General features: G+C 40.9%; 1 protein-coding gene across 1 annotated transcript; it reads left to right on the top strand.

The window, feature by feature from the left end:
* The first annotated feature begins 1,495 nt into the window (after positions 1-1,495).
* CCDC174 (coiled-coil domain containing 174) lies at positions 1,496-25,902 on the top strand. The gene is made up of 11 exons (XM_032841484.1): positions 1,496-1,579; positions 4,186-4,290; positions 4,930-5,030; positions 9,996-10,054; positions 12,449-12,626; positions 16,033-16,128; positions 17,120-17,262; positions 17,908-18,002; positions 21,703-21,835; positions 23,507-23,653; positions 25,320-25,902. Exons 1-11 carry the CDS (start codon positions 1,538-1,540, stop codon positions 25,616-25,618), a joined length of 1,398 nt encoding a protein of 465 aa, XP_032697375.1. The 5' UTR covers positions 1,496-1,537; the 3' UTR covers positions 25,619-25,902.
* Positions 25,903-27,813: the final 1,911 nt, after the last annotated feature.

Here is a 27,813-nt window from a genome sequence, read left to right as displayed (position 1 = left end):
GGTGAGCTTCCAGGTTTGTGAGCATGTAAAGATTTGTGGAGATTTGTAGCTTTCTCAAAGAGGGCAAGGGATCTCCACCCCCCTTCCCACATACCTTGCCTTAGTTTATCTCTTCCATAAGAGATGGAATTACATCTTGTTCTTGAATTACATCCTTTTATAATATAAACCAGTAATCTAGTAATGTTTCTCTGAGCCCTGTGTGCTGCTCTAATAAATCAATCAAACCCAAGGAGGGGTTCATTGGAACCTCCAATTTAGAAGCACAGGTGACAGCCAGGACTTGGAATCTGTATCTGAAGTGAAGGCACCCTTGTAGGACTGAGCCCTTAACCTATAGGATCTGAGGCTATCTCCAGTTAGATAATCTCAGAATTGAGTTGAATTGTAGGACACAGCTGCCACTGGAGAATTGCTTGGTGGTGGGAAGACCTGCACACATTGAACTGGGGTGCGGAATCACTACAAGGCTAGAACCTAGGTGTCATGGTGCTATACTCCTAGAGGTCTGGAAGAGGACTTCTTTTCCTTCTAGAGATTGCCTGTTTTCCCTAGCATGTGGTCTTTGATCCTTCTGCCTCCTTTATAAGGACCCTTTTGATTACATTGGGCCCATCCAGATAATCTCCCTATCTTCAGATTTTAATTTAATCATGGCTGCAAATTCCCTTTTGCCACAGAGGTAACATATTCAGAGGTTTTGGACATTAAAAGATGGACACCTTTGACCAGGGGTGATTAGGCTGTCTAATACAATCATTAATATTTTTTACCAACACTAGCTCATTTAACTTATTTCACTCTCATTAAATCCCATGAAGTAGATACTGTTTTATTCCCATTTGGAAATTGAGGCACAGAGAAGTAACTTTCCCAAAGTCACATAGCCAGTAAGTGCAATTGGAAACCAGGAAACTCGCCTCTGGAGTTCATGTTCTTATCAGCTGAAATATGTAAAGTGGCACATAGTAAGCACTATATTCATGTTACCTATTATTATCGTTATTTCTACCAAGATTAATATAATAATCTTATATAATATAATCACATATGGTTCTTGTGAGAATTAAATAAGTTAACCTATGAGAAGCACCAGACAGTGCCAGTCATACTGCAGGTCTTCAAAAGGCATTTAGATCTTTCCACCTTTTCTGCCTTTCTTTTCACCACGAAGAATGTTTGCGGTCACTACGCCCTCCCCAAGATGGCGCCACCCCACCCCCAAATCCGCCCCACTCAAGATGGCGCCCATTGCTCCGAAAGCGACATTCCGCCCTTCTCAAGATGGTGCCAACACTAACTCTTATTATCCTTTCTCTTTCTTCAAGATGGCCTTAACACTGGGCATTCTTTGACTCTCTCAAAATGGTGGCAGGCGCAATACGCACAAAATCTGACCTTTCCAAGATGGCGCCAGCGTCGCATACTTATCGTCGCTATTATTATAGACTCTTCCGGTTGTGCGGAACGCAGGCATTTGAGGCCTGTGGGAGACAGCGGCGGGTTCAGTTTTTCGCTGAGACACGCTGGCGGCAGAATGGACCGGAGGAAAAAGCCTTTGGATGTTACGGCCTCCTCGGTGAGTGCGGGTACAGGTGATGCTACGGGGGCTCCGAGTTCTCATCTCCAGTAGACAAGAATCTCGACCTTGTTTCTTCACTCGGGAGACCCAGACCTGGCCTTCCCTCAGACAGGAACCCGGACCTGGCTTTTCTCGGTTGGGGACTCGGGCCAACTTTCTTACTTGCAGGCCGCGGTACTTGGCTTCTCCCCTCGGATACAGGACCAGGATTCCCTCTTTAGATACAGACCTGAACCTGGTGTCTTTTCCTGTTTGAGTGTCCCTGCCTTCCCCCTGCGGCAACCCGGCCAGGCCTCCTTGCCAGTCCTTTCTTCCTCTGTGCTTGCTGTACAGACACAAACCGCCTTCCTCGTTTCCTTTCCACTCCACAGACTAGAAGGGGCTTCCCAGAACATGAGGGAGGGTGACTTATTCCCGGGGAGCCGAGAGCGCCCAGCGTCCCGACCAGGAGCTAAACAGTGTGAATGCACCCATAGGTTGCAGAGCCTGCGGGTTGTAAGGTCTAGCAGGATGTAAGGAGTTTTGTTAAATTAGCTACTTCTAGGGAGAAAACCTGCTGGAGTACGTTTCAGTGCACTATCTCATTGAATTCTCCCAGCTGCATTAGGGAGTAGGTGTTATTAATATTCGTGTTTTATAGCGGATAAATTTGAGGCCCAGTAAAGGAGGTGGCTTTTCCCAGCTTACAAACAGAATTCTTAGCGATAGAACTGGTGCACTCAGGCTGTTCCTCACCAAAGCTATTGCCTTTTCTGTTACATCAGAGCAAATTGCCTAATATTTGATGTAATCTTCAGTTTACTGCAAAGTATTAGGATGCAAAAGGAGTGCAAAGGAAAACTACTACGTGTCCCAATATTTGAGTCTCTTTTTCTTGTCTCATATTGAAAATTAGTACTGGTTATTAGGGTTCAGCATAAGGAACCAAAAAGCTGTAAATATTAAGGTTGTTCTATCTGACAGGTTAAAATAAGCAGTAACCATAGTAGAAATGCCATCTGGAAATGGACAGTTTTCAGAGCATCTTCCTTTTAAAACTCAAAAGTGGTCATAGAAGAGGAAAATGTGTGGCTATAAAATTGTTGCAGTTAAGAAGGCTCAGAAGAAGGAACCAAAGTTTTTGTGTTTAGAAACTTAGGGTATTAGGTCTTAGGATGAAACTGCCCTTAGCATTATTAAATCCCTGCCAAGGCTGCTTTTAAATTGGTGTCTTCCAAAATAGAAGTCATTGAACTCAGTCATTTTGATTTCCCTTAAAAGTCGGTCTGTGATGCCGGGTTCTATAAGTATCTGACGTATAGGGAACTGTATCCGGACCTTTAAAAAAGGAACTGGCATTTGTATTTCTTTGCAGAGTAGACAGTGGTGATTGGTATAAGTGAGAGGTAGGCATGGATATTCACCCAAGAGCCCTGTTCTTTCCTGTTTCTGAACCCAGTGATTCAACCAAACTTACAGTTTCCAGAACATACATAAACTTGGAGCTCTTCTCATTCACTCAGTCCACTTTATTTCTAACTGTTGAAATCTTGCCGATGTTTTGTTTTTGTTTTTTTTTTTAAGTTTATTTATTTAAGTAATCTCTACACCCAACATGGGCCTCAAACTCATGACCCTGAGGTCTAGGAGTTGTGCACTTTTCTGACGGAGCCAGTCACACGCCCCTCGCCTGTCGTTGAAGGCTGGGCTCAGGGCTGTCTGTGATCACTGTGGACAGAAGGAAATGCCCCTGTAGCTGAACTTCTGTGCTTTTTCTTCCACCACCACCACCCCTTTTTAAAGATTTTATTTTTAAGTAGTCTCTACACACAATGTGAGGCTGGAACTCACAACCCAAGAACAAGAGTCTCATGCTTCACCCACTGAGCCAGTCAGGTGTCCCTGTTTTCTTTCACTCTTAAAGTTATTTATTACATTTTACTGATATTATAAGTTACCTTTTTTTTTTTAATTAGGTTGTAACTCTTTGAGGCACAAGAGTGTCTATTTCATGTTTGTATCCTGCTCTTTAGTGCTCAGATAGTTGATGAACAAAGATCTTTTTCTGCAGAAATAATAAATTGTGATGATTAAATGAGGTTACAATATAAAAAAGCCAAGTACAATGTCAGGCATCGAGAAGGTATTTAAAATTGTTAGTTCATTTTTTAAAAAAATAATTTATTTGTCAGAGAGAAAGCACAAGCAGGGGGAATAGCAGGCTTCCCGCTGAGCAAGGAACCTGATGTGGGACTCGATCCCAGGACCCTGGGATTATGACCTGAGCCAAAGGTAACTGTTTAACTAACTGAGCCACGCAGATGCCCCTTAAAGTTATTAGTTCAATCTGAATCTAACAAGTGCAGACTTCATTTACTTTGCTTAATCACCTTCCCCTTAGCCCAGTATTGAAGGTTAGGGTAGAAATACATTACCAAGAGAACTGGAATGCTGTAGGACTTGGTTTTATTTTGTACTGGATTATGCATTCACAGACATTTAATTTTGTATCCATTTTTGTGCATTTATAGGAACTTTAAGTTTTGCTTTGAGAATTACAATAATTTGGAAATCTAGTCACTCATTAGAATTAACTAGATGTTTGCTCATTGGTTTTATTCTAGTTGGTAGACCTTAAGGCTGAACTCTTCCGAAAACAAGAAGAATTCAAACAAGAAAAGCTTCTAAAAGATTCCGGAGTTTTGGGAAAACCAAAAACAACTAATAAGGTAAAAATAAGATCTAGTTATCTCCATTAATTCCAAACATGGGGAAATTATACCATACCGAGGTTTTTTGAAAATGTCCTTCTCTGCTACATATAAAAATTAAGAGAAAATCCCTGGTAGCTGAACATCTGCATAAAATGTTTTATATTAAAAAAGAAATTAGAGCATTTAAAAGCACATTATAATACTGTAATTACGCTGCACTTCTTTTGCAAGATGGCATGTTTTAATTAGTGGTTTGTGTACATTCTTATGAAAGATCAGCTGTATAGGTATTATTAATACAAACATAAACAATTAGATGATACAGTAGTATAGCAGAAAATATCAGGGTCTTTAAGAGTTGTGACTAGGTTATGATATTTATCACTTTTATTAATCTCTTAAGTTGTAATCATTCAGGAGGTAAGAGATAAGTAATTCTGTAGTCGTGTAAAGGAATTCTTTATGTAATTTAGGGCTTTTTTTTCTAGCACTTGCTTTTCCTTGTATAGTCTATCTGCATGACAAAGGTTGGCTCTCAGATCTAGTTTTCTTCATAGATTCCTAAGGTTAATCCGTTTTTCTTCTGATGTGTAAGTAGAGATTTTTTTGCAACCACTTGGTTCTGTTTTGTCTTTTTAAATAAATATGCTGCAGAAACCCAGTATCTGGAGCAAACAGAATGCAGGAGTTTCAAATCGAGCTGAGAAGGATACAGAACAGAAGATGGAGGAACAGAAGACTTTAGACAAAGCAAGGTAAAGTTAAGCTCTGCTAACTATAGTTGCCTCTGAGGCTACCCAAGCAGAGAAGTGAGAGTTCCATTTTTACACTTCTGGGTTAACAGTTTTAATTTTGTCATTTTTTCAGCCATATGCTCTATAAATATAAAATAGACTCTGAAAATAATATAATTTGTAGATGTATTTGTAGTCTTCTAAGAAGAGAAGACATAACCTCAGTCTGAAAGATGAAACAGGAGTCCCACTTTGAGCCTTTATTAGGCACTAAGATGGTCATCAAGTGTTTAAGAAGTGTCCACATGTTGGTGTGGTTCTGAGCTACTAGATAATATTACAGTAGCATTTAGAAACTAAATTATCCCCCTTTTTATTTTGAAAAACTTGAAAACAACAAAATAGTTGAAAGAAGGGCACGGTGAATCTTCTAATATTCTTTATCTAAGTTCACCAATTAATGTTTTTCCACGTTTGCTTTTGCTTCTCTCTCTCTCTCCCCTGTCTTGGTGTATGTGTACATAGAGAAACTTTGCTAAACATCATGATACTTTGCCTCAAAATATTTCAGTATATATCTCCCAAGAACAAGGACGTTGTCCTACATCACTACAATAATGCTATCATACCCATGAAATTTAATACTAATAAAATAATATTATCTACTTTATGGTCTATAGGCAGAGTTCACCAGTTATCCTGGTACAATTAAGTCCTTCATAGTTTTGTTTTGTTTTTTAATTTAATCCAGAATTAAAGATTGCACATTGCATTTAGTTTTCATATTTTTCTTTATTTTTCTCTTTTAAGGGGGAGAAATTTTGTTTATAGCATGACTTTCTCTTTTTTTTAAGTTAATTTATTTTTTTTTTAGTAATCTCTAGACCTGACGTGGGGCTCAAACTCACAACCCTGAGATCAAGAATTGTACACTCCTCCAACTAAGCCAGCCAAGCACTCCGGATGGTGTATTTCTTTAGTCTCCTTTAATCTAGACTAATTCCCAGGCCTTTTTGTTGTCTGTTATCCCATTGCTGTTCTTGAAGAGTCCAGGCCTGTTGCTCTGCAGTGTATGATTACAGTCACATTAACTATTTCAGGTTAAGAATAAAATGTATATGATGTGTTCTTCCTATTGGATCACAGTAGGAGGCTCACAGTGTCAGTTTGAGTTGTTATTAGTGATGAAGTTTGATCACTTGGTTAAGAAAGGCCTGCTAGATTTTTCCACTGTAAAGGTGCTCTTCCCCATTTGTAATTAATAATCTAAGGAGGGAAACTGAGATTATGAATATTTTGTTCACCAACATATTTCCACATAGTTATTACATTGGTGATTTCTAAGTGATAATTTTTCTAATTCTTTCATTCCATCTTTTTTATTTTCATTCCATTTATTAACTGGCATTCCTCTGTGAAGAAGAACTCTCCCTTATTTGCAGTGTCACCCTAGATTTAGAGAGAATCCCGTTTTTGTTTTTGTTTTTAAATGAAATGATCATCTTTGTTCTTCTTTTTTTAATTTAATTTAATTTATTTATTTGACAGAAAGATCACAAGTAGGCAGAGCGGCGGGGCGGGGGGGATGCAGGCTCCCTGCTGAGCAGAGAGCCTGATATGGGGCTTGATCCCAGGACCCTGAGATGACCTGAGCGGAAGGCAGAGGCTTAACCCACTGAGCCACCCAGGCACCCTGAGAATCCCAAGTTTTAATGTCTGTCATGACTCATGTGCTTTTGATTTATTGCATAATAAAAACTGCAGTTGCAAACAGTGGTCGCTAAGGTTGCTCAGCTCTTCTGGGTCTGAAAAAAAGAGAATATTAGCACATTTGGGACACTATTTTTCTTTGCATTGACCTATTCCCAGCAGACTTAGAGTATATTAATTTTTGAGACATCTTTCTCACCTCCTGGACATATTCTCAGAAATCTAATTTGTTCAAACGTAAAGTTTCATTTATACATTTGTAAATGTTTTCCCAGATACTTTGCTATGATTTTTTCTGTCCAGTGACCTGTTAATGTAATACTTTGGCTTCTCTGCACTTGTGAGGGGTCAAGTCTTTCCTTGGTTGGCAGGACTTCTGCGTCTCCTGGAGCTCAGAACAGACGGGCAGTTCCAGAAGGGTATAGGGCCTTAGGCAAGTTTCTTCGCCTTGAGACTTTTCTTATCTATGAAGTGAGGTGGTGTCTACTCAGCTCACAGAGCTCTTCAGGGGATTAAAGGAGATACATAGTGTCTGGCACAGAGTTGTTCCAGATAAGTATTCCATATGCTTGCCCTCTGAATTTCATCTTTCTTACTGAAGAAATTTTTCTTTGAAGTCTCTAATGACTTCCTCATCTACTAAATCCAGTGGCCATTTCTCCGGACATCTTCCTTGATCTCCGTTACTCACTTGTAGACTCTCCTGCCATCTTCTGTTACACTGTATCCAGACTCCATATCCTTTCTCACGTGTTGATGTACCTGACTTTCTCCGTATGTACCTGACTTTCTCCGTCCTTATTTTGTGCCCCTCTCTCCTGGGCTTAGCATCCTCCACAGCTCTGGTCTCTGCTTGAACACATCGAGCTCATTCCCACCTCCTCTTTACTCTGCCTCGCTTGCTTTCTTCCCAAGATCCTGTCATGGTGGACTTCTTGCTCTCTAGGCTTTAGCTCAAATGTCACCTTCAAAGAGGTTTCCCCTGGCTACCTTTTCTAGTGTCCACCAGTTACTCTGTTCTGACGCCTGCTCTTTGTGTTTTGTTTTTTAAAGTGTTATTTTCATGGAAACAGTAAGATTCTACACAGGTTATTACAGTAAGCCCCCCGTTATAGGGCAAGTTAACCTTTTGGAAGTTGAAGGGCCTCCAGTGGTGACAGCTGCTTTTATTTCCTCCCCTTCTCAGCACTTGTCCAAAATCCTCATTCTCATTGATTTATTATTGTCCTTCTCCCCTTCTATAAGAAGAACTCTGTGAGCGTGGGGAAGGAAGGAGGCATGGAAGCAGTACTTGTTGAATGCATGTGCAAAATGGGAGAGGACTCTTTCTGACCCAGATGGCAGAGAAGCAGATGACATAACTGATGGCATGCTCTCGTGTGTGGTCTAGGTACTCTCCGTGATAATCCTAAGAGGCAGTGGTGTTTTTTTTCATCTGTTCCAGATATAGGAATTGGGGCTACAAGAAAGGTGAAGTAATTTGTTCCAGAGCACATAGCCATGTGATCAAGGGACTTTATTGTCTCAGAACACCATTAGAAATGAAATTTTCCTGGGTGCCTGGGTGGCTCAGTGGGTTAAGCCTCTGCCTTCAGCTCAGGTCATGATCTCAGGGTTCTGGGATTGAGCCCCACATTGGGCTCTCTGCTCAGCAGGGAACCTGCTTCCCCCTCTCTGCCTGCCTCTGTGCCTACTTGTGATCTCTCTCCCTGTCAAATAAATACAATCTTTAAGAAAAAAGAAAAAGAAATGAAGTTTTCCATTGTGATTAAGTGTGATTCCTCACAAGCCAAAGCTCAGGTGACCTTTTTGGGACTTCTCTTTACCATCATTAAGTATTTCTAGAATAAAGAATTGCCAGCTGTCTTGGTCTGTGCCCACTAAAAAATAAATGTCGCCAGAATTAACATGAGCAGAGAGGCGGCTTTATTGAAATACCAGGGTTGATGTTTGTTTTTTATTAGCTATGTGTCATGAATTATTCATGCTCTGTATAAAACAGATATCATATGTATATATATATATATATATATATATTTAATATCCTTTAATTTAAATTCAATTAATTTACATATAATATATTATTGGTTCCAGAGGCACAGGTCTGTGATTCACCAGTCTTGTATAATACCCAGTGCTCATTACATCACATGCCCTCCATCACCCAGTTACCCCATCCATCCATTCCCCTCCCCTCCAGCAACCCTCAGTTTGTTTCTGGTTTTGTCTTGTGTTTTTTGTTTTGTTTTGTTTTGTTTTTAAGATCTTATTTATTTATTTGACAGAGAGAGATCACAAGTAGGCAGAGAGGCAGGCAGAGAGAGAGAGGGGGAAGCAGGCCTCCCGCCGAGGAGGGAACCCGATGCGGGGATCGAGCCCAGGACCCCGAGATCACGACCTGAGCCGAAAGCAGAGACCCAACCCACTGAGTCACCCAGGCGCCCCTCTTGTTTTATTTTTTCCTCTTTCCTATGATTGTGTTTTATTTCTTAAATTCCACCCATGAGTGAGATCATATGGTAATTGTCTCTCTCTGATTGACTTATTTTGCTTTGCATAATCCTCTTGTTTCATCCACGTCATTGCAAACAGCAAGATTTCATTTCTTTTGATGGCTGCATAGTATTCCATTGTGTATATATACCACATCTTCTTTATCCATTCATCTGATGGACATCTGGGCTCTTTCCATAGTTGGCTATTATGGACATTGCTGCTATAAACATTGGGGTGCAGGTGCCCCTTCAGATCACTCATTTGTCAGGTATTGTAATTTTAAGAGACTTATAAGAAGTTGATCTTTAGCCCCCTTAGAGAAGCCTAATAAACCATAGATGATCAGGGACCCTTGTCTGAAAACAGTAATGCAAAGAGTTTACATTGAATTTGGTGATCTGTTTAGAAGGTTGTATATAGAAAATGTTTCTGTTTAAATATCTCCTTTTTTTTTGGTATTTAATTCAGGTTGCACTTGGCATTTGCATCTGGAATCTTACTTCATTATTTATTTTCAGGTACTGATTGAGAACTTGTGCCAGGTATTGTTTTAGGCCCTGGGATACAATCATGAATAAGAGAAACATGGGCCTGACATTTAGTTGGCAAATCAGGCGTCACTGGGTCTGAGGGTCCCCTTAAGGCAGAGTGGTCAGCTCAAGTTACAGCTGCCGCACCGTCAGACCAGGCTTCTCTGGTGCAGGGTGTCACAGTCAGGCAGGCTTAGCAGGAATGGCAGGTGTTGGACCATTTCTAATACTTGTCTTTTTTTTCTTCTAGGGAGAAATTGGAAGAAAAAGCCAAATTATATGAAAAAATGACTAAAGGAGACTTTATAGGTAAATACAATAATTTATACTTTTCTATTTTCTGTAACTCATACAGCCCTGTAATATTTTGTTATTTGTTAGAATAACCATAAGAACGGGGAGGAAATTTAAGGAATAATACAGATTAATTTCTGTGCTGGCGAGACCAGAAAATCCGCAATAATTGTTGATTGCCCAGCGTGTACCAGGCTATGTTAGGTGCTGTGAGGGAACAAACAAGATTCTCTGCCTCTGCCCTCCAGGGGGTTGTCATCAATGGAGGCCAGTGGTGCAGAAGAAAGGTAGGAGACGAGGTCCAAGGAGACTACCATTATAAACTATTATAGCTATGTTAAAAAAGATTAGGAGGAGTTACGGGTATACAGGGTGTTGAAGTTATGTTTCCTTTTCTCCGTTTTTTGTTTTTTCTGTGATGGGCCTATAATTGCTTCTAAAATAATAAGAAGATCCCCCCTTCCTCATACTGTCCAGAAAAGTAAAACCCAGTCTACAGTTAGACAGAAGTAAAGAGATTTTATTTTTTTTATTTTTTATTTTTTTAAGATTTTATTTTCTTTTATTTGACAGAGAGAGAGAGAGAGTGGGAAGAGCAGAGGAAGAAGCATACTCCCTGCTGAGCAGGGAGACGATGCGGGGCTTGATCCCAGGACCCTGGGATCATGACCCGAGCTGAAAGCAGAAGTGTAACCGACTGAGCCACTCAGGCGCCCCAGTAGAAGAGATTTTACAAGACAGTGTGTATTTTATTGCCAAAAGGCATTTGGGGAAGTCTTTAGGGAGAAGGTAGGCTCTGATAGGGTCTTAAAGGCTTTGAATAGCTGGAGAAAGGATTCTGCAGGGGGAGAGTGGTGAGAGCAGATCTGCAGAGGGAGGAGAGGGCCAGTGTTGGCAGGACGGAGTAGTGTGACTGGACCCAGTGGGCTGGAAAAGGGGGCAGTGGGGCAGCAGGAGAGGCAGGGCCGGAACCCTGGTCGTTGGCTACCCACACAGCCAAACTCCCTCTTCCCGGATGGCAGAGGCATGTACCCTGCATGGCACTTGAGCCCCGTGTGGGAGAGTCAGGCACTCTTAAAGCTAGGGTACAGAAGAGAGGCCCTGTCTTCTTCCTTAAGAAGCAGCAGGGTGTTTGTTAACCAGGAGGCCTCACTATTATGTGGTCTTATAACTCTGCTCTGGGAAAGTACATCTCTTGGTCATGTGAGTTATTTTGTGGCTTTAAGAAAAATTAAAATCTTTTACTTTTGATTCAGACTTGATTTGCATTGTTACTCTAGAGACCAGGTCCAAAGGCCTGTGGATGTGGGGATGTGGTCCAAAACATCAGGCTTACCTTCTGATGGGCATAGTGTCCCTGTGTGTTTGGGCAAGTTGAGTTTTGAGCCTCAGTTATTCTCCCCTGTATGCTGGGGCTTAACACCAGATACTAGGATAGTATCTGCCCCATACAGCACAATACAGTCCTCAGAAAAACTGAAGCAACTCTATAAAATCCAGTGTAGTGACACTTCACATCAACCTTATTGTGCATACATCAACTGTCCTGGGCTAAATTAAAGTCATGGAGTGTTATTTAACTTCCAGTGTATTAGCTCAGGAGGTCACAAGCCACACGTCTCTGTGTGCCCTGCAGATCCTGGCACCATGCCTTGCCTGAAGGTGCTGTTCGTTGGGTTGAAAAGAATTCAGATGACTTTGTTTACCCTATACAGTGACGCTTAAAAAACACCGTACCACTGCAATGTAATTAGGGTTAAGTAAGATAGCCCCTTGATTGGGGAGGAACACATAGCAACAAAGGTCTGTTGCTCCGGTCCAGCAACATGATCACTGTAGTTCTGCATCGACATGTCACCGGGTGGACGGGTCTCTTGAGATCAAGTGGTTTGATCTTAAAATTGCATTCTGAGACCGTATTGCTCACTCATCCTTTTGATGGGTCAGCAGAAGACTTTAAGCACTTGTAAGAATTTTTTGTGTGGTCTGTGTTTCTGATGGCCTGTTTGCCGCTTCCCTGTCAGGTCTGTGATGGCTCCGTGTCTTTGAAGTGTTCAGGGGGAGGAGGGGGTAGTGAATGCATCAACTAGTGAACTGTCCAGGGCTAGCTGCCCAGCGGTGACTGTGACCGCTTCATAGCAGTTCTGTCTGCTTTGAAAAGAATGTCAAAAATCTAAAAATTGGGGCGCCTGGGTGGCTCAGTCATTAAGTGACTGCCTTCAGCTCAGGTCATGATCCCAAGGTCCTGGGATGGAGCCCTGTATTGGGTTCCCTGCTGGGCGGGGGGCCTGCTTCTCCCTCTCTCACTCCCCTGGCTTGTGTTCCTTCTCTCACTGGTGTCTCTCTCTGTCAAATAAATAAATAAAATCTTCAAAAAAAAAAATCTGAAAATTGATTTTTCTTTCTTAGATGAAGAAGTGGAAGATTTGTACCTTGTGGATTTCACACAGAAGATCATAGATAAACACAAAGAAATGGAGGTGTTTGGTGCCAATAGAGATTCTAGAAAGGCAGCAGAAAGAGATGATGATGAAGAAAATCTTTCTGAAAAAGATATACCTCCTCCCCAGGACCCCAGTGAAGAATGGTTGGTGATAATGACACAGTTTGATCATGTTAACATTCTCAGACTTGTGTTTACCTTTTTTTCTTTTTTTTAATTAAAAAAAATTTTTAATTAACATATAATGTATTATTAGCCCCAGGGGTATAGGTCTGTGAATCGCCAGGTTTACACACTTCACAGCACTAACCATAGCACATACCTTCCCCAGTGTCCATAGCCCAACCACACTTTTTTTTTTTTTTTTTTTTAAGTAATCTCTACACCCAACATGAGGCTCAAACTCACAACCCCAAGATTAAGAGTCCCTTGCTCTATCGACTGAGCCAGCTAGGCACCCCGACTTGTATTTCTTTTCTTTTTTTTTTTTTTTTTTTAAGATTTTATTTATTTATTTGACAGAGAGAGATCACAAGTAGACAGAGAGGCAGGCAGAGAGAGAGAGAGAGAGAGAGGGAAGCAGGCTCCTGCTGAGCAGAGAGCCCGATGCGGGACTCGATCCCAGGACCCTGAGATCATGACCTGAGCCGAAGGTAGTGGCTTAACCCACAGAGCCACCCAGGCGCCCCTGTATTTATTTTCTAAAAGTGTATTTGTTTGGATGTTATCAAGTCATTTTTCCTTATTGTTTTCTTTCTTTTAAGATTGGATTTACAGATGTAGAAATAGTAACTCTGAAGAAGAAGTAATCACAAGACAGCCAAGTACAAAAGGCATTAATACACCTGTTTCATTGGCATGGAAGAGTCGTTTAGACAGAAGCATGTTCTTTTGTTACCCAGGTTGCCCATGCCATTATTCAGACATGATGAGTCACTATCTAGCTGGTGGTGATACTCATTTCCATAGAAAAGAGGCAGACAAACCTGGTCCAGTAAACCTTACTGTGGCTGGGACATTATCTGGCAGCGTGGTATAGGCACTGGGGACCTTGGACCTGTGTAACACTAGCTCCATCTTTCCATGGTAACATGACGTTGATCAAGTTCCATCCTTGCTGAGGTTCGGTTTCCTCACCTGTAAAATAGGGATTGTTTTGCCTTCAACTCCCTTCAGGAAGTCAAGCGTATTCTGAGCTACCCAAGAAACTGCTGTCTGTGGGGAATAAGTGGGCATTTAGTAAATTTTTATTGAAATTATCCTGAATTTTATCTACATGTAGGTGAATGATGGGGAAACCAAACTTGTCTTTTCTTTATGAGACTGATACATCAATAAGAGACCAGAATGAAAATTCCCTTCTGATGATTTTCTCTTCTAAACACTGTTAAGACTGGGACTAACCCTGCCTGCCCACCCTCCTGCCTGTGCAGAGCCTACCCATCTTCCCTTCCAGGCTCAGATAGCCTCATTATTGGGGTCTTTATTAGGAACTGCATTAGGATGGTTTGCAGCATTTGACCTTTGGTCAGCCATTGGCCCTGCTGGCAGGGGTGGGTTATGAGTGTGAGAGAGCAGTGCCGGCTGCTGAGGATCACAGGGACCTCGCATCTTTGTAATACTCGGGGGTCCCCAGTGGTCCAGAGATAACATTCACATTGGGATAGAACAGGTATTTGCTTAGCTGCTTTCTAAAAATTTATCTTGGGGCAAGGTTTTCTGGCTGCATACTTGGCTACAAGCAGCCCAAAGAGAAGCACGTACAATGCAATCGCTCCCACTATGCTTTTCCTCTGTGTTTTCGTGTGAGTGAATTCTTCCTCACCCGGACCCTGATAGTGCTTAGATGCGCTTCCAGCTCCTTTGGGTCTTACCTCTTCTTTAGTACTGGCACACAACTAGCCTTATTACCAGAAAAAGATTTGAGACAAAACTTTGGGTCCTTTTCATATCCTCCCTGCTGTTGTTAGGAAGTGTTTCATGGGCACGTGCTGTAACCGCCCCCCCCCCCCCCCCCCCCCCGGAGCCCATTGAAGATGACATGACTCTGAGTCGTCCTTTATTATTCTTGTACCTCAAGTAATTGTTTCCCTGGGGCTTGCTCCGTGATTGCTGATTACACAGAGCATTTGCTGACTACTGTCTTGCCGCTTCTGTTTTGATGGGATCTGTACATTTTAGAGACCTTCTCCAGAAACAGAATAGCCTATGATTGCTTTTCATAGCAGAAATCTCATCTCCTCTGAAAGGTTTAATGTTGTTGTTTTTTTTTTTTTTCCCCTTACTAATGCCGTGTGATTACAAGCAATTTGTCAGTGATTTGAAGAGTTTGGAGGGCAATTGAAGGTGTCACATGCCACCATATGGTGAAGGAAGACACACTGCAAGCAGTTCTAACGCTTTTTTTGTTTTTAAATTAAGCTCCAGAATTGTAACTACTTGTAAAATCCTTTTGGTAGTTAAGTTCCAGGTGGTGGAAAATCTTTCCGCAAAAATACTGTAAATAATTACTCAGACCATCTGGCTAGATTTTCTTTTTCTGTTCATTAGGAAAAGTGGGGGGTAGGGAGGAAGAATGAAACTGCTTTCTGGAGTTGGAGGTTTTATTTCTTGTGGTAAGCAGCGTTAGGACAACAGTAATAGATTCTCCAGCATTCTGTTTTCAAATCATGGGCTAACAATTGGAATCAGCATGTGTAAGAGGAAAGAAATGGCCAACATGTGAGACTCTGACCTTGAGCTGCACTATCAATACTGACCCCTTTCTGTGTAATTAGCACCCTGCTAAAGCCTGGGAAATTCCTTTCCCATAATTAAGCAATAAAAAAAAAAATCTGTTGCATCATGGTGCAATTAAAATGTTTTCCATGAAAATCTGTCCATATTTCCTGTTGTGGGAAGTTGGTCTTTCATTTTGCCTTGCTGTCTGCCTGGTTCCCTTGGCTGTCTAGTTTGGGCAAAGATGAGGAAAGAGAAACTTAGAGTAAAAGATAATAGACTGGCCCACCGCCAAGATGCTTTTGCAGTACAAAATGCGTGTTGCTTTGCTTCCCTCTAATTAATGGGTCCTCAAAATATCATGACTTGAGAAATTTCTAATTGGAAAGAAATGTACCAATTAGAAGAAATAGAAGAATAAAAAGTGAAATTTGGGAAGACTGAGAAAATGAACACTTTGAAAATGGTACAGAGCTCAGTTTTTCTGATGCTAATAAAATATGTGAAATTGTCTAAACCAGATTGAAATCAGTTCTGAGATGTTGCAGCAGGGGTCTGTATGAGGTATTAATTTTTGAAATCAGACATACATGATCAATCATTTTCTGCAGTTTCTAAACCAAGGGTTTAATAAAGGGCATAATGAGTTCATTGTGTGTCAACTTTAAACTTTAAAAAGCATTTTCTTATCAGTGGTAATGGTCTCTCAGGTGGAGGGTTTTTCTTGGTAGTGAGGCTTACATTAATTTTTTTACTGTGCACCAACTCCCTAACTTAAGGAACCATATGTCATGTACAAAGCCGCCTTCACATGTTTTCACTTTTATTTCAGGGTGGATTATGTGGATTCTTTGGGGCGATCTCGGCGCTGTATGAAAAAGGATTTGCCAGATCTGCTGGAAATGGATAAAAATCTTCAAGGGAGGCTGTAAGTATGTGATAATGTGAGGCTTTGCCTGGGTCTGAAATGTAGACACAAGGATTGTTTTTGAGTGAGGCTGCCTTTAGTCCATTATCTTTGATGGTCCAATGAGGAGGTTCTCTTCTTAACATATAAAAATATCTACTGAGGTGCTCTTTTGCGGCTAGTACGTACACAGTCCACACTTGGGACAACCTGAGTAGTCGATCATCCATACTGTGTAGCTACTAAAATGGATGAGTTGGAGTTCTGTCTGTTTATTTGGAAGGGTGTCGGATATCAGAGTAAAAAATAGAGAATAAGCCCAATCCAACAAACCTGCCTTTGTGGAGAAAGGTGTTTAGGAATATATACTAGGTTATCCCATACCAAGTGGGAGCAGAGAGGTTGTTAGCTTATTAACTTTTTCTTTGTACATTTTTGCATTTTGAAGGGCCTTATAGCTAGATTTTTTTCTACAGGGACCAAGACACATTGAAGAGATAACTTGCTCCTATGCTCCGGGGAATAAAATTCCCCTCACCAAGGGTAGTTTTTATGAGGAAAATGGTGGGAGAAGGCGCACCGTGTCCAAATCCTTCAAGTTCAGATAGGCCTGGGCTCAGTGCAAGGAAGGAAATGCAGAAGTCCTGAGCTGTCTGACAGAGGCCGGGAGGTGTGCCTGGGCTGTAACATTATGCAGCCTCCTCAGTACTGGGCAGGTGACCATGCAGGGAAGGCTCAGGTTCCTCCTTCCCTGAGCCAGCGTGGGAAGGAAATGGATTTATCTCAAGTGCCGAGAAAAGATTCTGGTGCACTCTTGTAACAAGTCGGCTGCTTGATTAAAGAAAGGTGAAAACCTTCTTTGCAATTTCCCAGTGATATTGGGTCAGAAACTTCTGTAAGGAGCTGTGTTCTTTATCAGCTAGAGTTGCTTGTCCATGATCTGTCCTACTGAACTGAAGCATTGCTGTCTCACGTCTCTGAGCTAAAGAGTTTTGTTCTTTTCCATTACTAGTTTTGTTAGTCCTGCTAATGAGAAAACCTTATTATCTGAAGATATGAGAAAAGAACTTCAGCGCCAGCAATGGGAGGAAGAAGAAAGAGAGGCCTTGAAAAGGCCAATGGGGCCCATACATTATGAAGACATTCGTGAAAATGGTATGATCATCTTGCAGCTTTTTAAATCTTTTTTTTTTTTTAAATCATGAACTAATGGTAAGCATAAAGGGAAATATTCATAAAGCAGCAGCTCTTAGGTAGAAAGAAAAGATTCCAATTTTGAAATTGAAAATATCCCCTTTGTTCACTTCATAGCCTAAAGAATACTCGTATTGGAAATTTCTTTCTAAGAGAGGGTCTTTTAATCACAAGGAGGAGATTTTTTTGGCTTAGCTACTTTTTGTTTTTTTCTAACTTGTGCTGGATATCACTGAGTTTCTTTTTTTTTTAAGATTTTATTTATTTATTTATTTGATAGAGATCGCAAGTAGGCAGAGCAGCAGGTAGAGAGAGATGGGGAAGCAGGATCCTGTTGAGCAGAGATCCTGATACGGGACTCAATCCCAGGACCCTGAGATCATGACCTGAGCTGAAGGCAGAGGCTTAACCCAGTGAGCCACCCAGGTGCCCCATCACTGTGTTTCTTTTTGCTTTGGTAGGAAAGTTAGTCTAATTCATTAATTAGAAATTCTAATTAATTCTAATTCTAATTCATTAATTAGGAAAGTTAGTCTAATTCATTAAAGTGAGTCTAATTCATTAATCAGGGAACTCTAATCTTTTGAATAATTTGACTTATTTCAGAGGCCCGGCAACTTGGTGTTGGATATTTTGCTTTTGCTCGAGATAAAGAGTTGAGAAACAAGCAGATGAAAACATTAGAGATGCTGCGTGAACAGGTAAAAATTAAATTCAGAATTGATGTTGAGAAGTGTTTGAGCAGTTGGTTTCTTGTTAGACTACACAACAAAAACAATCTATTTATTTAATTAAACCAGTTTTTAAAGATCTTATTTATTTGAGAGAGAGAGATTGAGAACAGGTCGGGGGAGGGGCAGACAGGGGAAAGCAGACTCTCTGCTGAGCAAGGAGCCTGATGTGGGGCTCAGTCCCCACATCTGAGCCAAAGGCAGGTGCTTAACTGACTGAGCCACCCAGGCATCCCACAATCTATTTTTTAAATTGGTACTCAGAATGGCCTTTTTTTTTTCTTTTTTAAGAAATGTTATATATAGGGACGCCTGGTTGTCTCAGTCAGTTAAGTGTCTGCCTTCGGCTCAGGTCATAATCTCAGACTCCTGGGATCAAGTCCCGCTTCAGGCTCCCTGCTCAGCAGGGAGTCTGCTGCTTTTTCTGCCTGCCACTTCTCCTGCTTGTATTCGGTATCTCTCTCTCTGACAAATAAATAAAATCTTAAAAAATAAAAAATGCTATATTCATTTCATAGTTAATATTCAGAGCAGTGATGGACAGAAGTGCGTCAAATAAACTTCGAATGATTGATATTTCTGATATTTAATAAATACTATTATAGCCATAGACCAGATATTTTATTATTACTTTTTTTTTAAGATTTTATTTATTTATTTGGCAGAGATCACAAGTAGGCAGAGAGACAGGCAGAGAGAGAGGGGAAGGCTTGCTTCCTGCTGAGCAGAGAGCCTGATGCGGGGCTCTGATTCCAGGACCCTGAGCAGGACTCAGAGATCATGACCCAAGCTGAAGGCAGAGGCTTTAACCCACTGAGCCACCCAGGTGCCCCTATTTTTAATTGAAATAAAATTGACACACAACATTTTATTAGTTTCAGATGTATGACATAATTATTCAGTATTTGTGTCTATTGGGAAATGATTACTGCTTTGTCAAGTTAACATCCGTCACCGCGTAGTATAAAATTTTTTTTCTCGCAATGAGAACTTTTAAGGTCCACTCTCTTAGCAATTCTCAAATATGCATTACAGTATTATTAACTGTGGTTGCCATATTCTATATTACATCCACATGACTTGTTTATTTTATAAGTGGAAGTTTAAATACCTTTTGATTTACTTCACTCATTTTGCCCACTGCCCCCCCCGCCCACCAGTTCTGTCAGCCGCCAATCTATTCTCTGTATCTATAAGATTATGTTTTGAGATTTTGGGGGGTGTGGAGGTTAGATTCCACATATAAGTGAGATCATGTAGTATTTATCTTTTCCTGTCTGACTTATTTCACTTAGCATAATGCTCTCAAGGTCCATCCATGTTGTTCAAATGGCAAACTTACCTTCTTTTTTATAGCTGAATGATATTCTGTTCCATATATATATATATATATAAACACACATACACACACACACACGCATACACATGCCTTTATTCATCATTGATGGACACTTAGGTTTTTACCAAATCTTGGCTATAAGTCTACAGTGAACATGGGGGTGCAGATATCTTTCAAATTAGTGTTTTCATTTTCTTCAAATAAATATGCAGAAGTGGAATTGCTGGATCATATGGTAGTTCCATTCTAATTTTTTGAGGAACCTCCATACTGTTTTCTGTTGTGACTGTACCAGTTTGCATTCCCACCAACAGTGCATAAGGGTTCCCTTTTTTCTACCTCTTTGTCAATACTCGTTATTTTCTGTTTGATAATAGTCATTCTAATAGGTGTGAGGTTGATATCTCACTGTAGTTTTGATTTGCATTTTCTTGATGATTAATGATGTTCATCATCTGTTTATATGTCTGTTGGCCTTCTGTGTGTATTCTTTGGAAAAATGTCTATTTAGGTCATCTGGGTTTTTGTTTTGTTTTGTTTTTGCCATCTACCTGTTTTTTAATTGGATTGGTTTTTGTGAGTTTTTCTCACTTTTTTTTGGGTGGGGGTACTGTGTTGTATGAGTTCTCAGTATATTTTGGGTATTAATCCCTTATCAGATAATATGATTTGCAGATATTTGCTCCCATTCAGTAATTTGTCTTTTCATTTTGTTGATGGTTTCCTTTTGCTGTGCAGAAGCTTTTTAGTTAGATGTTATCCCACATGTTAATTTTTGCTTTTGTTGCCTTTGCTTTTGTTGTCACATCCAAGAGATCATGGCCAAGACTGATGTTAAGGAGCTTACTGCTTATGTTTTCTTCAAGAAGTTGATAGTTTCAGATCTTATGTTCAAGTCTTTAGTCCATTTTGAGTTAATTTTTGTGTATGGCATAAGATAGTGGTCCAGTTTCATTCTTTTGCTTGTGGCTGTCCTGTTTTCCCAACCATTTATTGAAGAGATTGTCCTTTTCCCATTATATATTTTTGGCTCTTTTGTCATAATTAACTGACCATATATGCTTGGGTTTATTTCTGGGCTCCCTTTTGTGTTCCCCTGATCTCTGTGTCTGTTTTTATGCCATCATACTGTTTTAATTACTGTAGCTTTGTGATATAGTTCAAAATCAGTCAGCTTAATGCTTCCATTTTTGTTCTCCTTTCTCAAGAATGCTTTGGCTCTTCAAAGGCTTCTGTGGTTCCATATAAATATTAGGGTTGTTTGTTCTATTATTGTGAAAAATATTCGTTGCAATTCTGATAGAGATTGCATCGAATCTTTTGATTGCTTTGGGTAATATGGACATTTTATCAATATTAATTCTCCCAATCTATGAGCATGCTGTATTTTTCCAATTCTATGTGTCTTCAGTTTCTTTTGTCATTGTGTTACAGTTTCCCTTGGTTAAATTTATTCCTAGGCATTTTATTCTTTCTGATGTAATGGGAATGTTTTAATTTTTCTTTCCGATAGTTTGTTATTAGCCTATAGAAGCGCAACAGATTCATGTTGATTTTTTATGTTAATTTTGTACCCTGTAACTTTTTAAAAAATTTTTATTTATTTGAGAAAAAGAGGACAAGCAGGCTGAGGGACAGAGGGAGAGGGAGAAGCAGACTCCCCACTGAGCAGGGAGCCGGATGTGAGACTCTATACCCAAGGACCATGAGATCATGATCTGAGCTGAAGGCAGATCCCTAACCACCTGAGCCACCCAGGTGCCCCTGTACTCTGTATCTTTACTGAAGCCATTTATTCTATTAGCTTTTGGGTGGCATCTTTAGGGTTTTCTATATATAATATCATGTCTTCTGCAAATAGAGTTTTATCACTATTATTTATCAGTATGCTATTATAGTTTCATGAAGGTAATTGCTGTTCTATTTTGGTGTTTCAGACTTTAAAATTATAGCTGCTCAGAAGTAACTTATGTAACTTTGATGTTTTAAATTTGGTTTTAAATATGGTACTTTTGGAGTGGCCTGGGTTAGAAAATAGAGAGTTATTTAAGGGATTTATTTAAGGGATTAAGGAGTAGAACAGAATTGGTTGGTTTCCTTGAATGTGAAGATTCCAGGATGCTCTGTGAACACTCGCTAAACTTAGAAAACACGCCAGAGGGCTTGTATAAGAGGACCTTTGTGTTTTGAAGATCTCAAGGCTAGTTTTCCAGAGGTGGCATGAAAAATGAATTAATTAGTCTGTTTTTAAAATAAATTATTTTATCCCTTTAAACAGAAATATTGTGAATTTGGCTTACAGTAAATGTTCTAATTTTCTTTTGTATTCAGACAACAGATCAGAGAACAAAACGAGAGAACATAAAGGAAAAGCGAAAGGCAATGTTAGAAGCAAGACTTGCTAAACTCCGACAAAAAAAGATGAAAAAGTCAAAAGAAGATGGAGCAGAGGAAGAAAATAGAGGTATATCATGGCTCATATATCTGACCTTCAAAAGGAAAAATTTTAGTTCCATTGATGTCTCAACAAATAGGACTGGCACTATGGAAATGAGCCATTTCATTTTTTTCTCTAAGCAAGCAGAGTACCTCTGAGGTACTGCCAGGAGTAGGTTTTTATAACCAGAGTGGTGCAAGGTGACACTCCAAAGAAACTTTTTCTGTAGACAAAAATATTAACAAAGAGGGCATTGTGTTACTTCAGAGGATGGCATGGTTTGGTAACTGAGACTTAACTTAGAGAAGAGATGTTTTAAGATGAAGTTTACTCGTGCACACGTTTCTTTTGCTATGGCTGTATGTTTTTTGTTTATTACACGTTAATTTAAAGAAGAAGTATATTCACAAAATCAGATAAAGGAATTTACAAGTATTGAGTCTGGACAGTTCATGAAAGGTCATAGTGGAAACACTGTTACATGCTGTGTTCCTGCTGGCTTGCTGCCTGCGGTAGGAGTTACCCTAGTCTGGGGGCTAAGCTGTCTGGATGAGCTCACACAAGAGAAGTCTGTTCTGTTTTAATGCTTTAGAGGTGGTGGGTTTCCAAGCAGGTAGTAGCCTTGCTCCAGACGGTCACCCAGTCCCAGCTTCCTCCTGTCCTCCTGCATCTGCCATTCCTAGAGTGTTGCTCTACCTGTAGGACAGAAACTTGCTCTCTGGCACCTGTTCGCGGTCCAGCCCCAGGAAAGGGGAAAAGGGGATAGGAACCAGCTGCTTCTTTAGGAATGTGAATCAAAGGCACATGCCACCCACACATTTACATCCCACTGGCCTGAATGCAGCTGCAAGGGGCTGGGGAATGGCCTGTCAATGAGGCAGCTGCACCCCCGGACTGAAACTGGGGGCGTTCTGTTCCCAAAAGGAAGAAGGGGGTGTGTGGGTATCAGGGGCATATGCCAGCCACTCCAGCCCTCACAGAAACCTGTGCCAAGCCACTGGCCATCTTTTGATTCTGAACTCAGCTTCAGTTTAGCTCTGAAAGGAGACCAGAAGCACTGAGGAATTGGGCAGTCATCTGTGCCATTTTATATGATGCTAGGTCCCTGAAACGTGTTAAGCTCTGCATACTTTTCTCCATTTTTGCTCTACTCCTAAACATCTGTCATTTCCGCAACACGTGCAGTGCCACCACAGTGGTTTTTTTAAAAACCCATTTTCTTTAAAAATCTGACCAAAGTGACTAACCTGCAGCCTGTTGCCGTGCTCTTCATCACCCTAAATCCCCTTGCTCTGTCTGAGATTTTCAGTTGAGTCGTTGGGGGTTTCTGGTCCTTCCGTTGGTCTGGGGAGTCAAACAGACTTTGAAATCCATCTAACCTGGGTTTGGATCCTGGCTCTTGCCACTTTCTCCTTGTGTGGCATTTCTGAGCTCAATTTTCCTCATTTATAAAAGAGTACTACCGAAGTACTACTTTTACATTATAAAATAGTAATACTGACTTTGTTAGGGTTATTAAAAGAATTACACGAACTTTTGTATACAAGATGCTGAGTCCACTGCCTGGGCCATGATAGGTGCTCATTAAATACTGGTTATTACTTTTACTCTTAAGATTAGCATGTTCTATTTAATGTTTATTTTCTAAATAGCTTTAAGCTTCATTATAATAATGTGTTATTCCCTTGCAAAAAACAGATGTTATTGGACCTTTGCCACCAGAACCAGAGGCTGTGCCAACTCCACGTACTGCTGCCCAGAGTAGCAAAGTAGAAGTCATTGTTCAGGAGAGGAAGGATACCAGGCCCGGAGTGCCCCATGTCCGAGAGTGGGACAGAGGAAAAGGTAAGGGGGTGTGGGCTTCAAGGTGTAAATCCTTCCAGTGATGGGCCTTGCACAGAAGATTTTTCTGGTTCATTTCAATATGATTCTCATGAGTCTCTGTGGTCCCTCAAGGCTTAAGGAATTCTCCAGAAATTCCAGCTGAGTTCTTCTTATGACCCAGACACTAGCTTATTTGTAAACAGGGCCACTAGAAAGTGTGATCATAAAAGACCAGGGTCTATAATACATCATTTCAAAGGGACAATTTTTTAGAAGCACTGGGTAAAGTTTGTTTTTTGTTTTTAAAGATTTTGTTTATTTATTTGACAGAGATCACAGGTAGGCAGGAGAGGCAGGCAGAGAGATGAGGAAGCCGGTTCCCTGCCGAGCAGAGAGCCTGATGGGGCTCGATCCCAGGACCCTGGGATCACGACCTGAGCCGAAGGCAGAGGCTTTAACCCACTGAGCCACCCAGGCGCCCCTGGGTGAAGTTTTTTAAAATTTGTGCTACCCTCATGTGCCTTTACAGATTTGGAATGCCCTTTCTCAGGATCCACTTTTGAAAATCTTACAAGGTTTGATATTTTAATGTCCTCTGTGTTTTTAGCAGTCTCCTTTTTTTTTTTTTTTTAATTTTTATTTTTTAAATTTCTTTTCAGTGTACCAGAATTTATTGTTTATGCGCCACACCCAGTGCTCCATGCAATATGTGCCCTCCATAATACCCACCACCAGGCTGACCCAACTTCCCACCCCCCGCCCCTTCAAAACCCTCAGATTGTTTTTTAGCAGTCTCCTTTACGTTCAGTTGAAAATAGTCTGTGTGCCACAGTATTAATTTGGATTTGCATATGGTTGTGTTGGGTCATGCAAAATTTCCTGTAAGTACACCATGGTGCCCACAACAGCTTCTTGTTGGAGGCTATGATTTATGTCTCTCCAAATGAGATCATTAGAATAGGACATTAGCAGGGGCACCTGGGTGGCTCAGTGGGTTAAGCCTTTGCCTTCGGATCAGGTCATGATCTCTGGGTCCTGGGATTGAGACTTCTGCTCAGTAGGGAGCCTGCTTCCCCCTCTCTCTGCCTGCCTCTCTGCCGACTTTTGAGCTCTCTCTGTTAAAAAAATAAATAAAACCTTAAAAAAAAAAAAGAATAGTACATTAGCTCATGCTATATGAGCTGGTGAGATCCACGACTGAAGTAAAAGATAGGCAAATAGGTGAGTGCCTTAGGTTAGTGCTACTGTTAGAAGCAGAGCTGAAATACCAAATGAGATTGGGACATGTGTCTTTTTGTGTCTTCTAAAACTCAGTAAAGGCCAAAGTTTGTGTCTCATTGTGAAGTACCTACATCGTGTCAAGCAAATGTTTTGAGGGTTTGATTTTTGTAGATTACTCTCTGAAATACAATTTTAGTGCCTTTTTGGCAATACTTCCAGAACCTACCAGCCTTCTCCACAGAGTCTTCCTTGAATCATTCCCCATTTGGTAGTAGGCATTCCCTTTTCTTAGTCTGCTTACTTTTATTTTTGTAGGCATTACATAGACCTTGTATTATGTTATTGCTATCCTTATTCTCCAGAGAATGGGAGTTGACTTTTAATATATAATAATTGAAAAGTAGTAATGGTAAAAGTTCAGCTGATTCTGTAATCAGTTCTAATAATACTCTTTTATTTTTACTAGAATTTTCCTTCGGGTACTGGTCGAAGAGGCAGGCGGATCTCCGGGCTGAGAGAGATCCTGAGTTTGCTCCACCATCAGATTATTTTGTGGGTCAAAAGAGAACTGGTACCTTCGGTAGCCAGACATGGAACAGACCCGCACCTGCACAGAGTGACCCAGGACAGTGCTCTGGCCAGAGCCATGACCCCAGCTCTTCACATACATCACCCACTCCTGCCCCCAGCAGCCCACCACAAGCCCCCACAGTCACTTTCGAAACTCTGGATGATATGATATCATATTATAAACAAGTGACATGAACTTCAAAACCATTCTCGCTTGGGTGTATACTACGATGGTGCCTTTTTCTCCCAAATTGGGAAAAATATAACTTTAAAGATTGAATTGTATCTTTCTCCTCCTGCCCTTTCCCTAGAGGATACAGACTTCAGGTTGGATTTGTCAGCAAAGAAGAAATTGAATGGTACTGTGGGAATTCTGTGGTCACTTGGCTGTTCATTTCTTTCTGATTGATATGGAGACCTGTCCTTCTGGATTTATGTGTAAGCTGTCATAACATGACCCTAAGGAGCTTGTAATCCTGTTTCCTACCCACTTCCTTGGCTTATTTGATTTAAGGGTTCCATTCCTTTCCTTTTGCAAACATTAGCATGCAGCTCTCTTTTTCCCAAGGATTCAGCTTCCATATCACTTGATGGAGCGTCTGTCAGGAGGCATGTTTGCCTGTCAAAGTGGCAAATGAGGGAACAGTGTGCAGGGCAAAGTAATCTAGTCTCCAAGAAGACCCTGAAGCTGGTGGACTATTAAGCAATAACATATGAAATGATGAGGAAGACCAGGGAGTAGAACCTCCTAATCCAAAAGGGTAGGAGATGAAGTCACTTATATTGTCACCACACATGCCTGGTGGGTATTCATTAAGTGTGTGTGGAATACCTGGGGCCCATGTGGAGGCTGTCGGACCAAGTCAGAGAGTGAGATGCTTTGCAGCTTAAGGGTTACTTTTTCAGCTGGGCCTGTCTCTGCTCTGCCCACTGTAGGCCCTCATCACTTTCAGGAGCCCCATCACCTCAGAATTCTTATTGAAATAGATCTGGGCTGGAGTGCGAGGCAGGGAGGTCCCTTCATCTTTACTAACAGTGAATTAGTGAGCAGAGCTCTGGAAGCCTTTCCTGTGCCTAAATACATCCTGTCCTCTGCCTCCTGCACCTCAGTGTCTTCATGGCTCCAGACAAGCAGTGGGAGTTGGCCACCAGATCTTCCAAGTGCCAGAAGGAGCCTGTACTCCTGTGGGCTCCAATCCACATAGTTTCAGTGATATTGATGGGAGTGCTCATTATGGATTACAAACTGGAGTCCAGAAAAGGTCAAAAACTTGTCCAGGGTCATGTAGCATCCAAACGGCAGCTCTGGGACTTCTATGTAGCTTGTTTAAGCTCACGTTTGCTCCAAATTCAGTTTCTCCACTGCCCTGTGCTCTCAGTGTTATCACTCCAGTATCAAGTAGTACTAGATGAAAATCCCAAATTCTTGCAAACTTAACCTCTGAACTCCATGTCAAGGGCAAAGTTGCCTGTCCTAAGGGTCATTCTGTCAGTCTGATCAGGCAAATCTCTTTTTAAAAATACACATTAAAATCAACTGACCCAGCCATCTTTTTGCAGAAATTGGTAAGCTGATCCTAAATTTGTATGGAATTGAAGAGACCCAGAATATCCAAAACAATCTGAAAAAGAACAAAGTTGGAGGACTCTCACTTTTTTTTTAAGATTTTATTTATTTATTTGACAGAGATCACAAGTAGGCAGAGAGGCAGGCAGAGAGAGAGGAAGGGAAGCAGACTTCCTGCTGAGATCATGACCCGAGCCGAAGGCAGAGGCTTTAACCCACTGAGCCACCCAGGCGCCCCGGACTCTCACTTTCTATTTCAAACTTACTGCAAAGCTACAGGAATCAAAGCAGTGTTGTACTGACACAGGATAAGTATCTAGTTCCATGGACTAGTGCTGAAGGTCCGAAAAGAAAGCTCTGTTTCTGTGGTCAATTCATATTTGACAGTGGTGCCAAGGCCATCCAATGGGGAAAGAATAGTTTCTTCAAAAGATGATTTGGGGACAGCTGACTATCCACATGCAAAAGAATGAATATGGACACATAACTCAGGCCATAAACAAACCCAACCTAATGTCAAAATGGATCAAAGGCCTAAACATAGGAACTAAAACTACATAACCAACTGAAACAGCTTTGGGGCACAAGGAGAGGAGACAGAAAAAGAAAAATTGGAATAGTAGAAAGAAAAAAATAGAATTATTAGTTATACTGGGAACATTGGAAAATGGAAAAATGGAAGGAAGGAAGAAAACAGACAAATGAGAAAGATGGAAAAGGTATGGTTATAAGGTAGAGCAGAAGGACTTGGGCTGTATGTGGAGAGGGGATGGGAAGGCTGGTCAGGCAGCAGTAATCCCTGTGGGAGCCAGTGGTCATGAGA

Source organism: Lontra canadensis, unplaced genomic scaffold, assembly GCF_010015895.1.
Source record: "Lontra canadensis isolate GAN:19392208 unplaced genomic scaffold, GSC_riverotter_1.0 scaffold124, whole genome shotgun sequence".
NCBI classification, from domain to species: Eukaryota; Metazoa; Chordata; class Mammalia; order Carnivora; family Mustelidae; genus Lontra; species Lontra canadensis.
The sequence above is the reverse complement of the archived record's forward strand: the minus strand, read 5'-3'. Positions and strand labels throughout refer to the sequence as shown.

Bases quoted from the DNA above. Each gene is read 5' to 3' on its own strand.
- CCDC174 (XM_032841484.1), top strand. From the start codon at position 1,538: ATGGACCGGAGGAAAAAGCCTTTGGATGTTACGGCCTCCTCG. The intron at 1,580-4,185 runs GTGAGTGCGGGT...GTTTTATTCTAG, and splicing joins TGGATGTTACGGCCTCCTCG to TTGGTAGACCTTAAGGCTGA. The intron at 12,627-16,032 runs GTTGGTGATAAT...CTTTTATTTCAG, and splicing joins CAGGACCCCAGTGAAGAATG to GGTGGATTATGTGGATTCTT.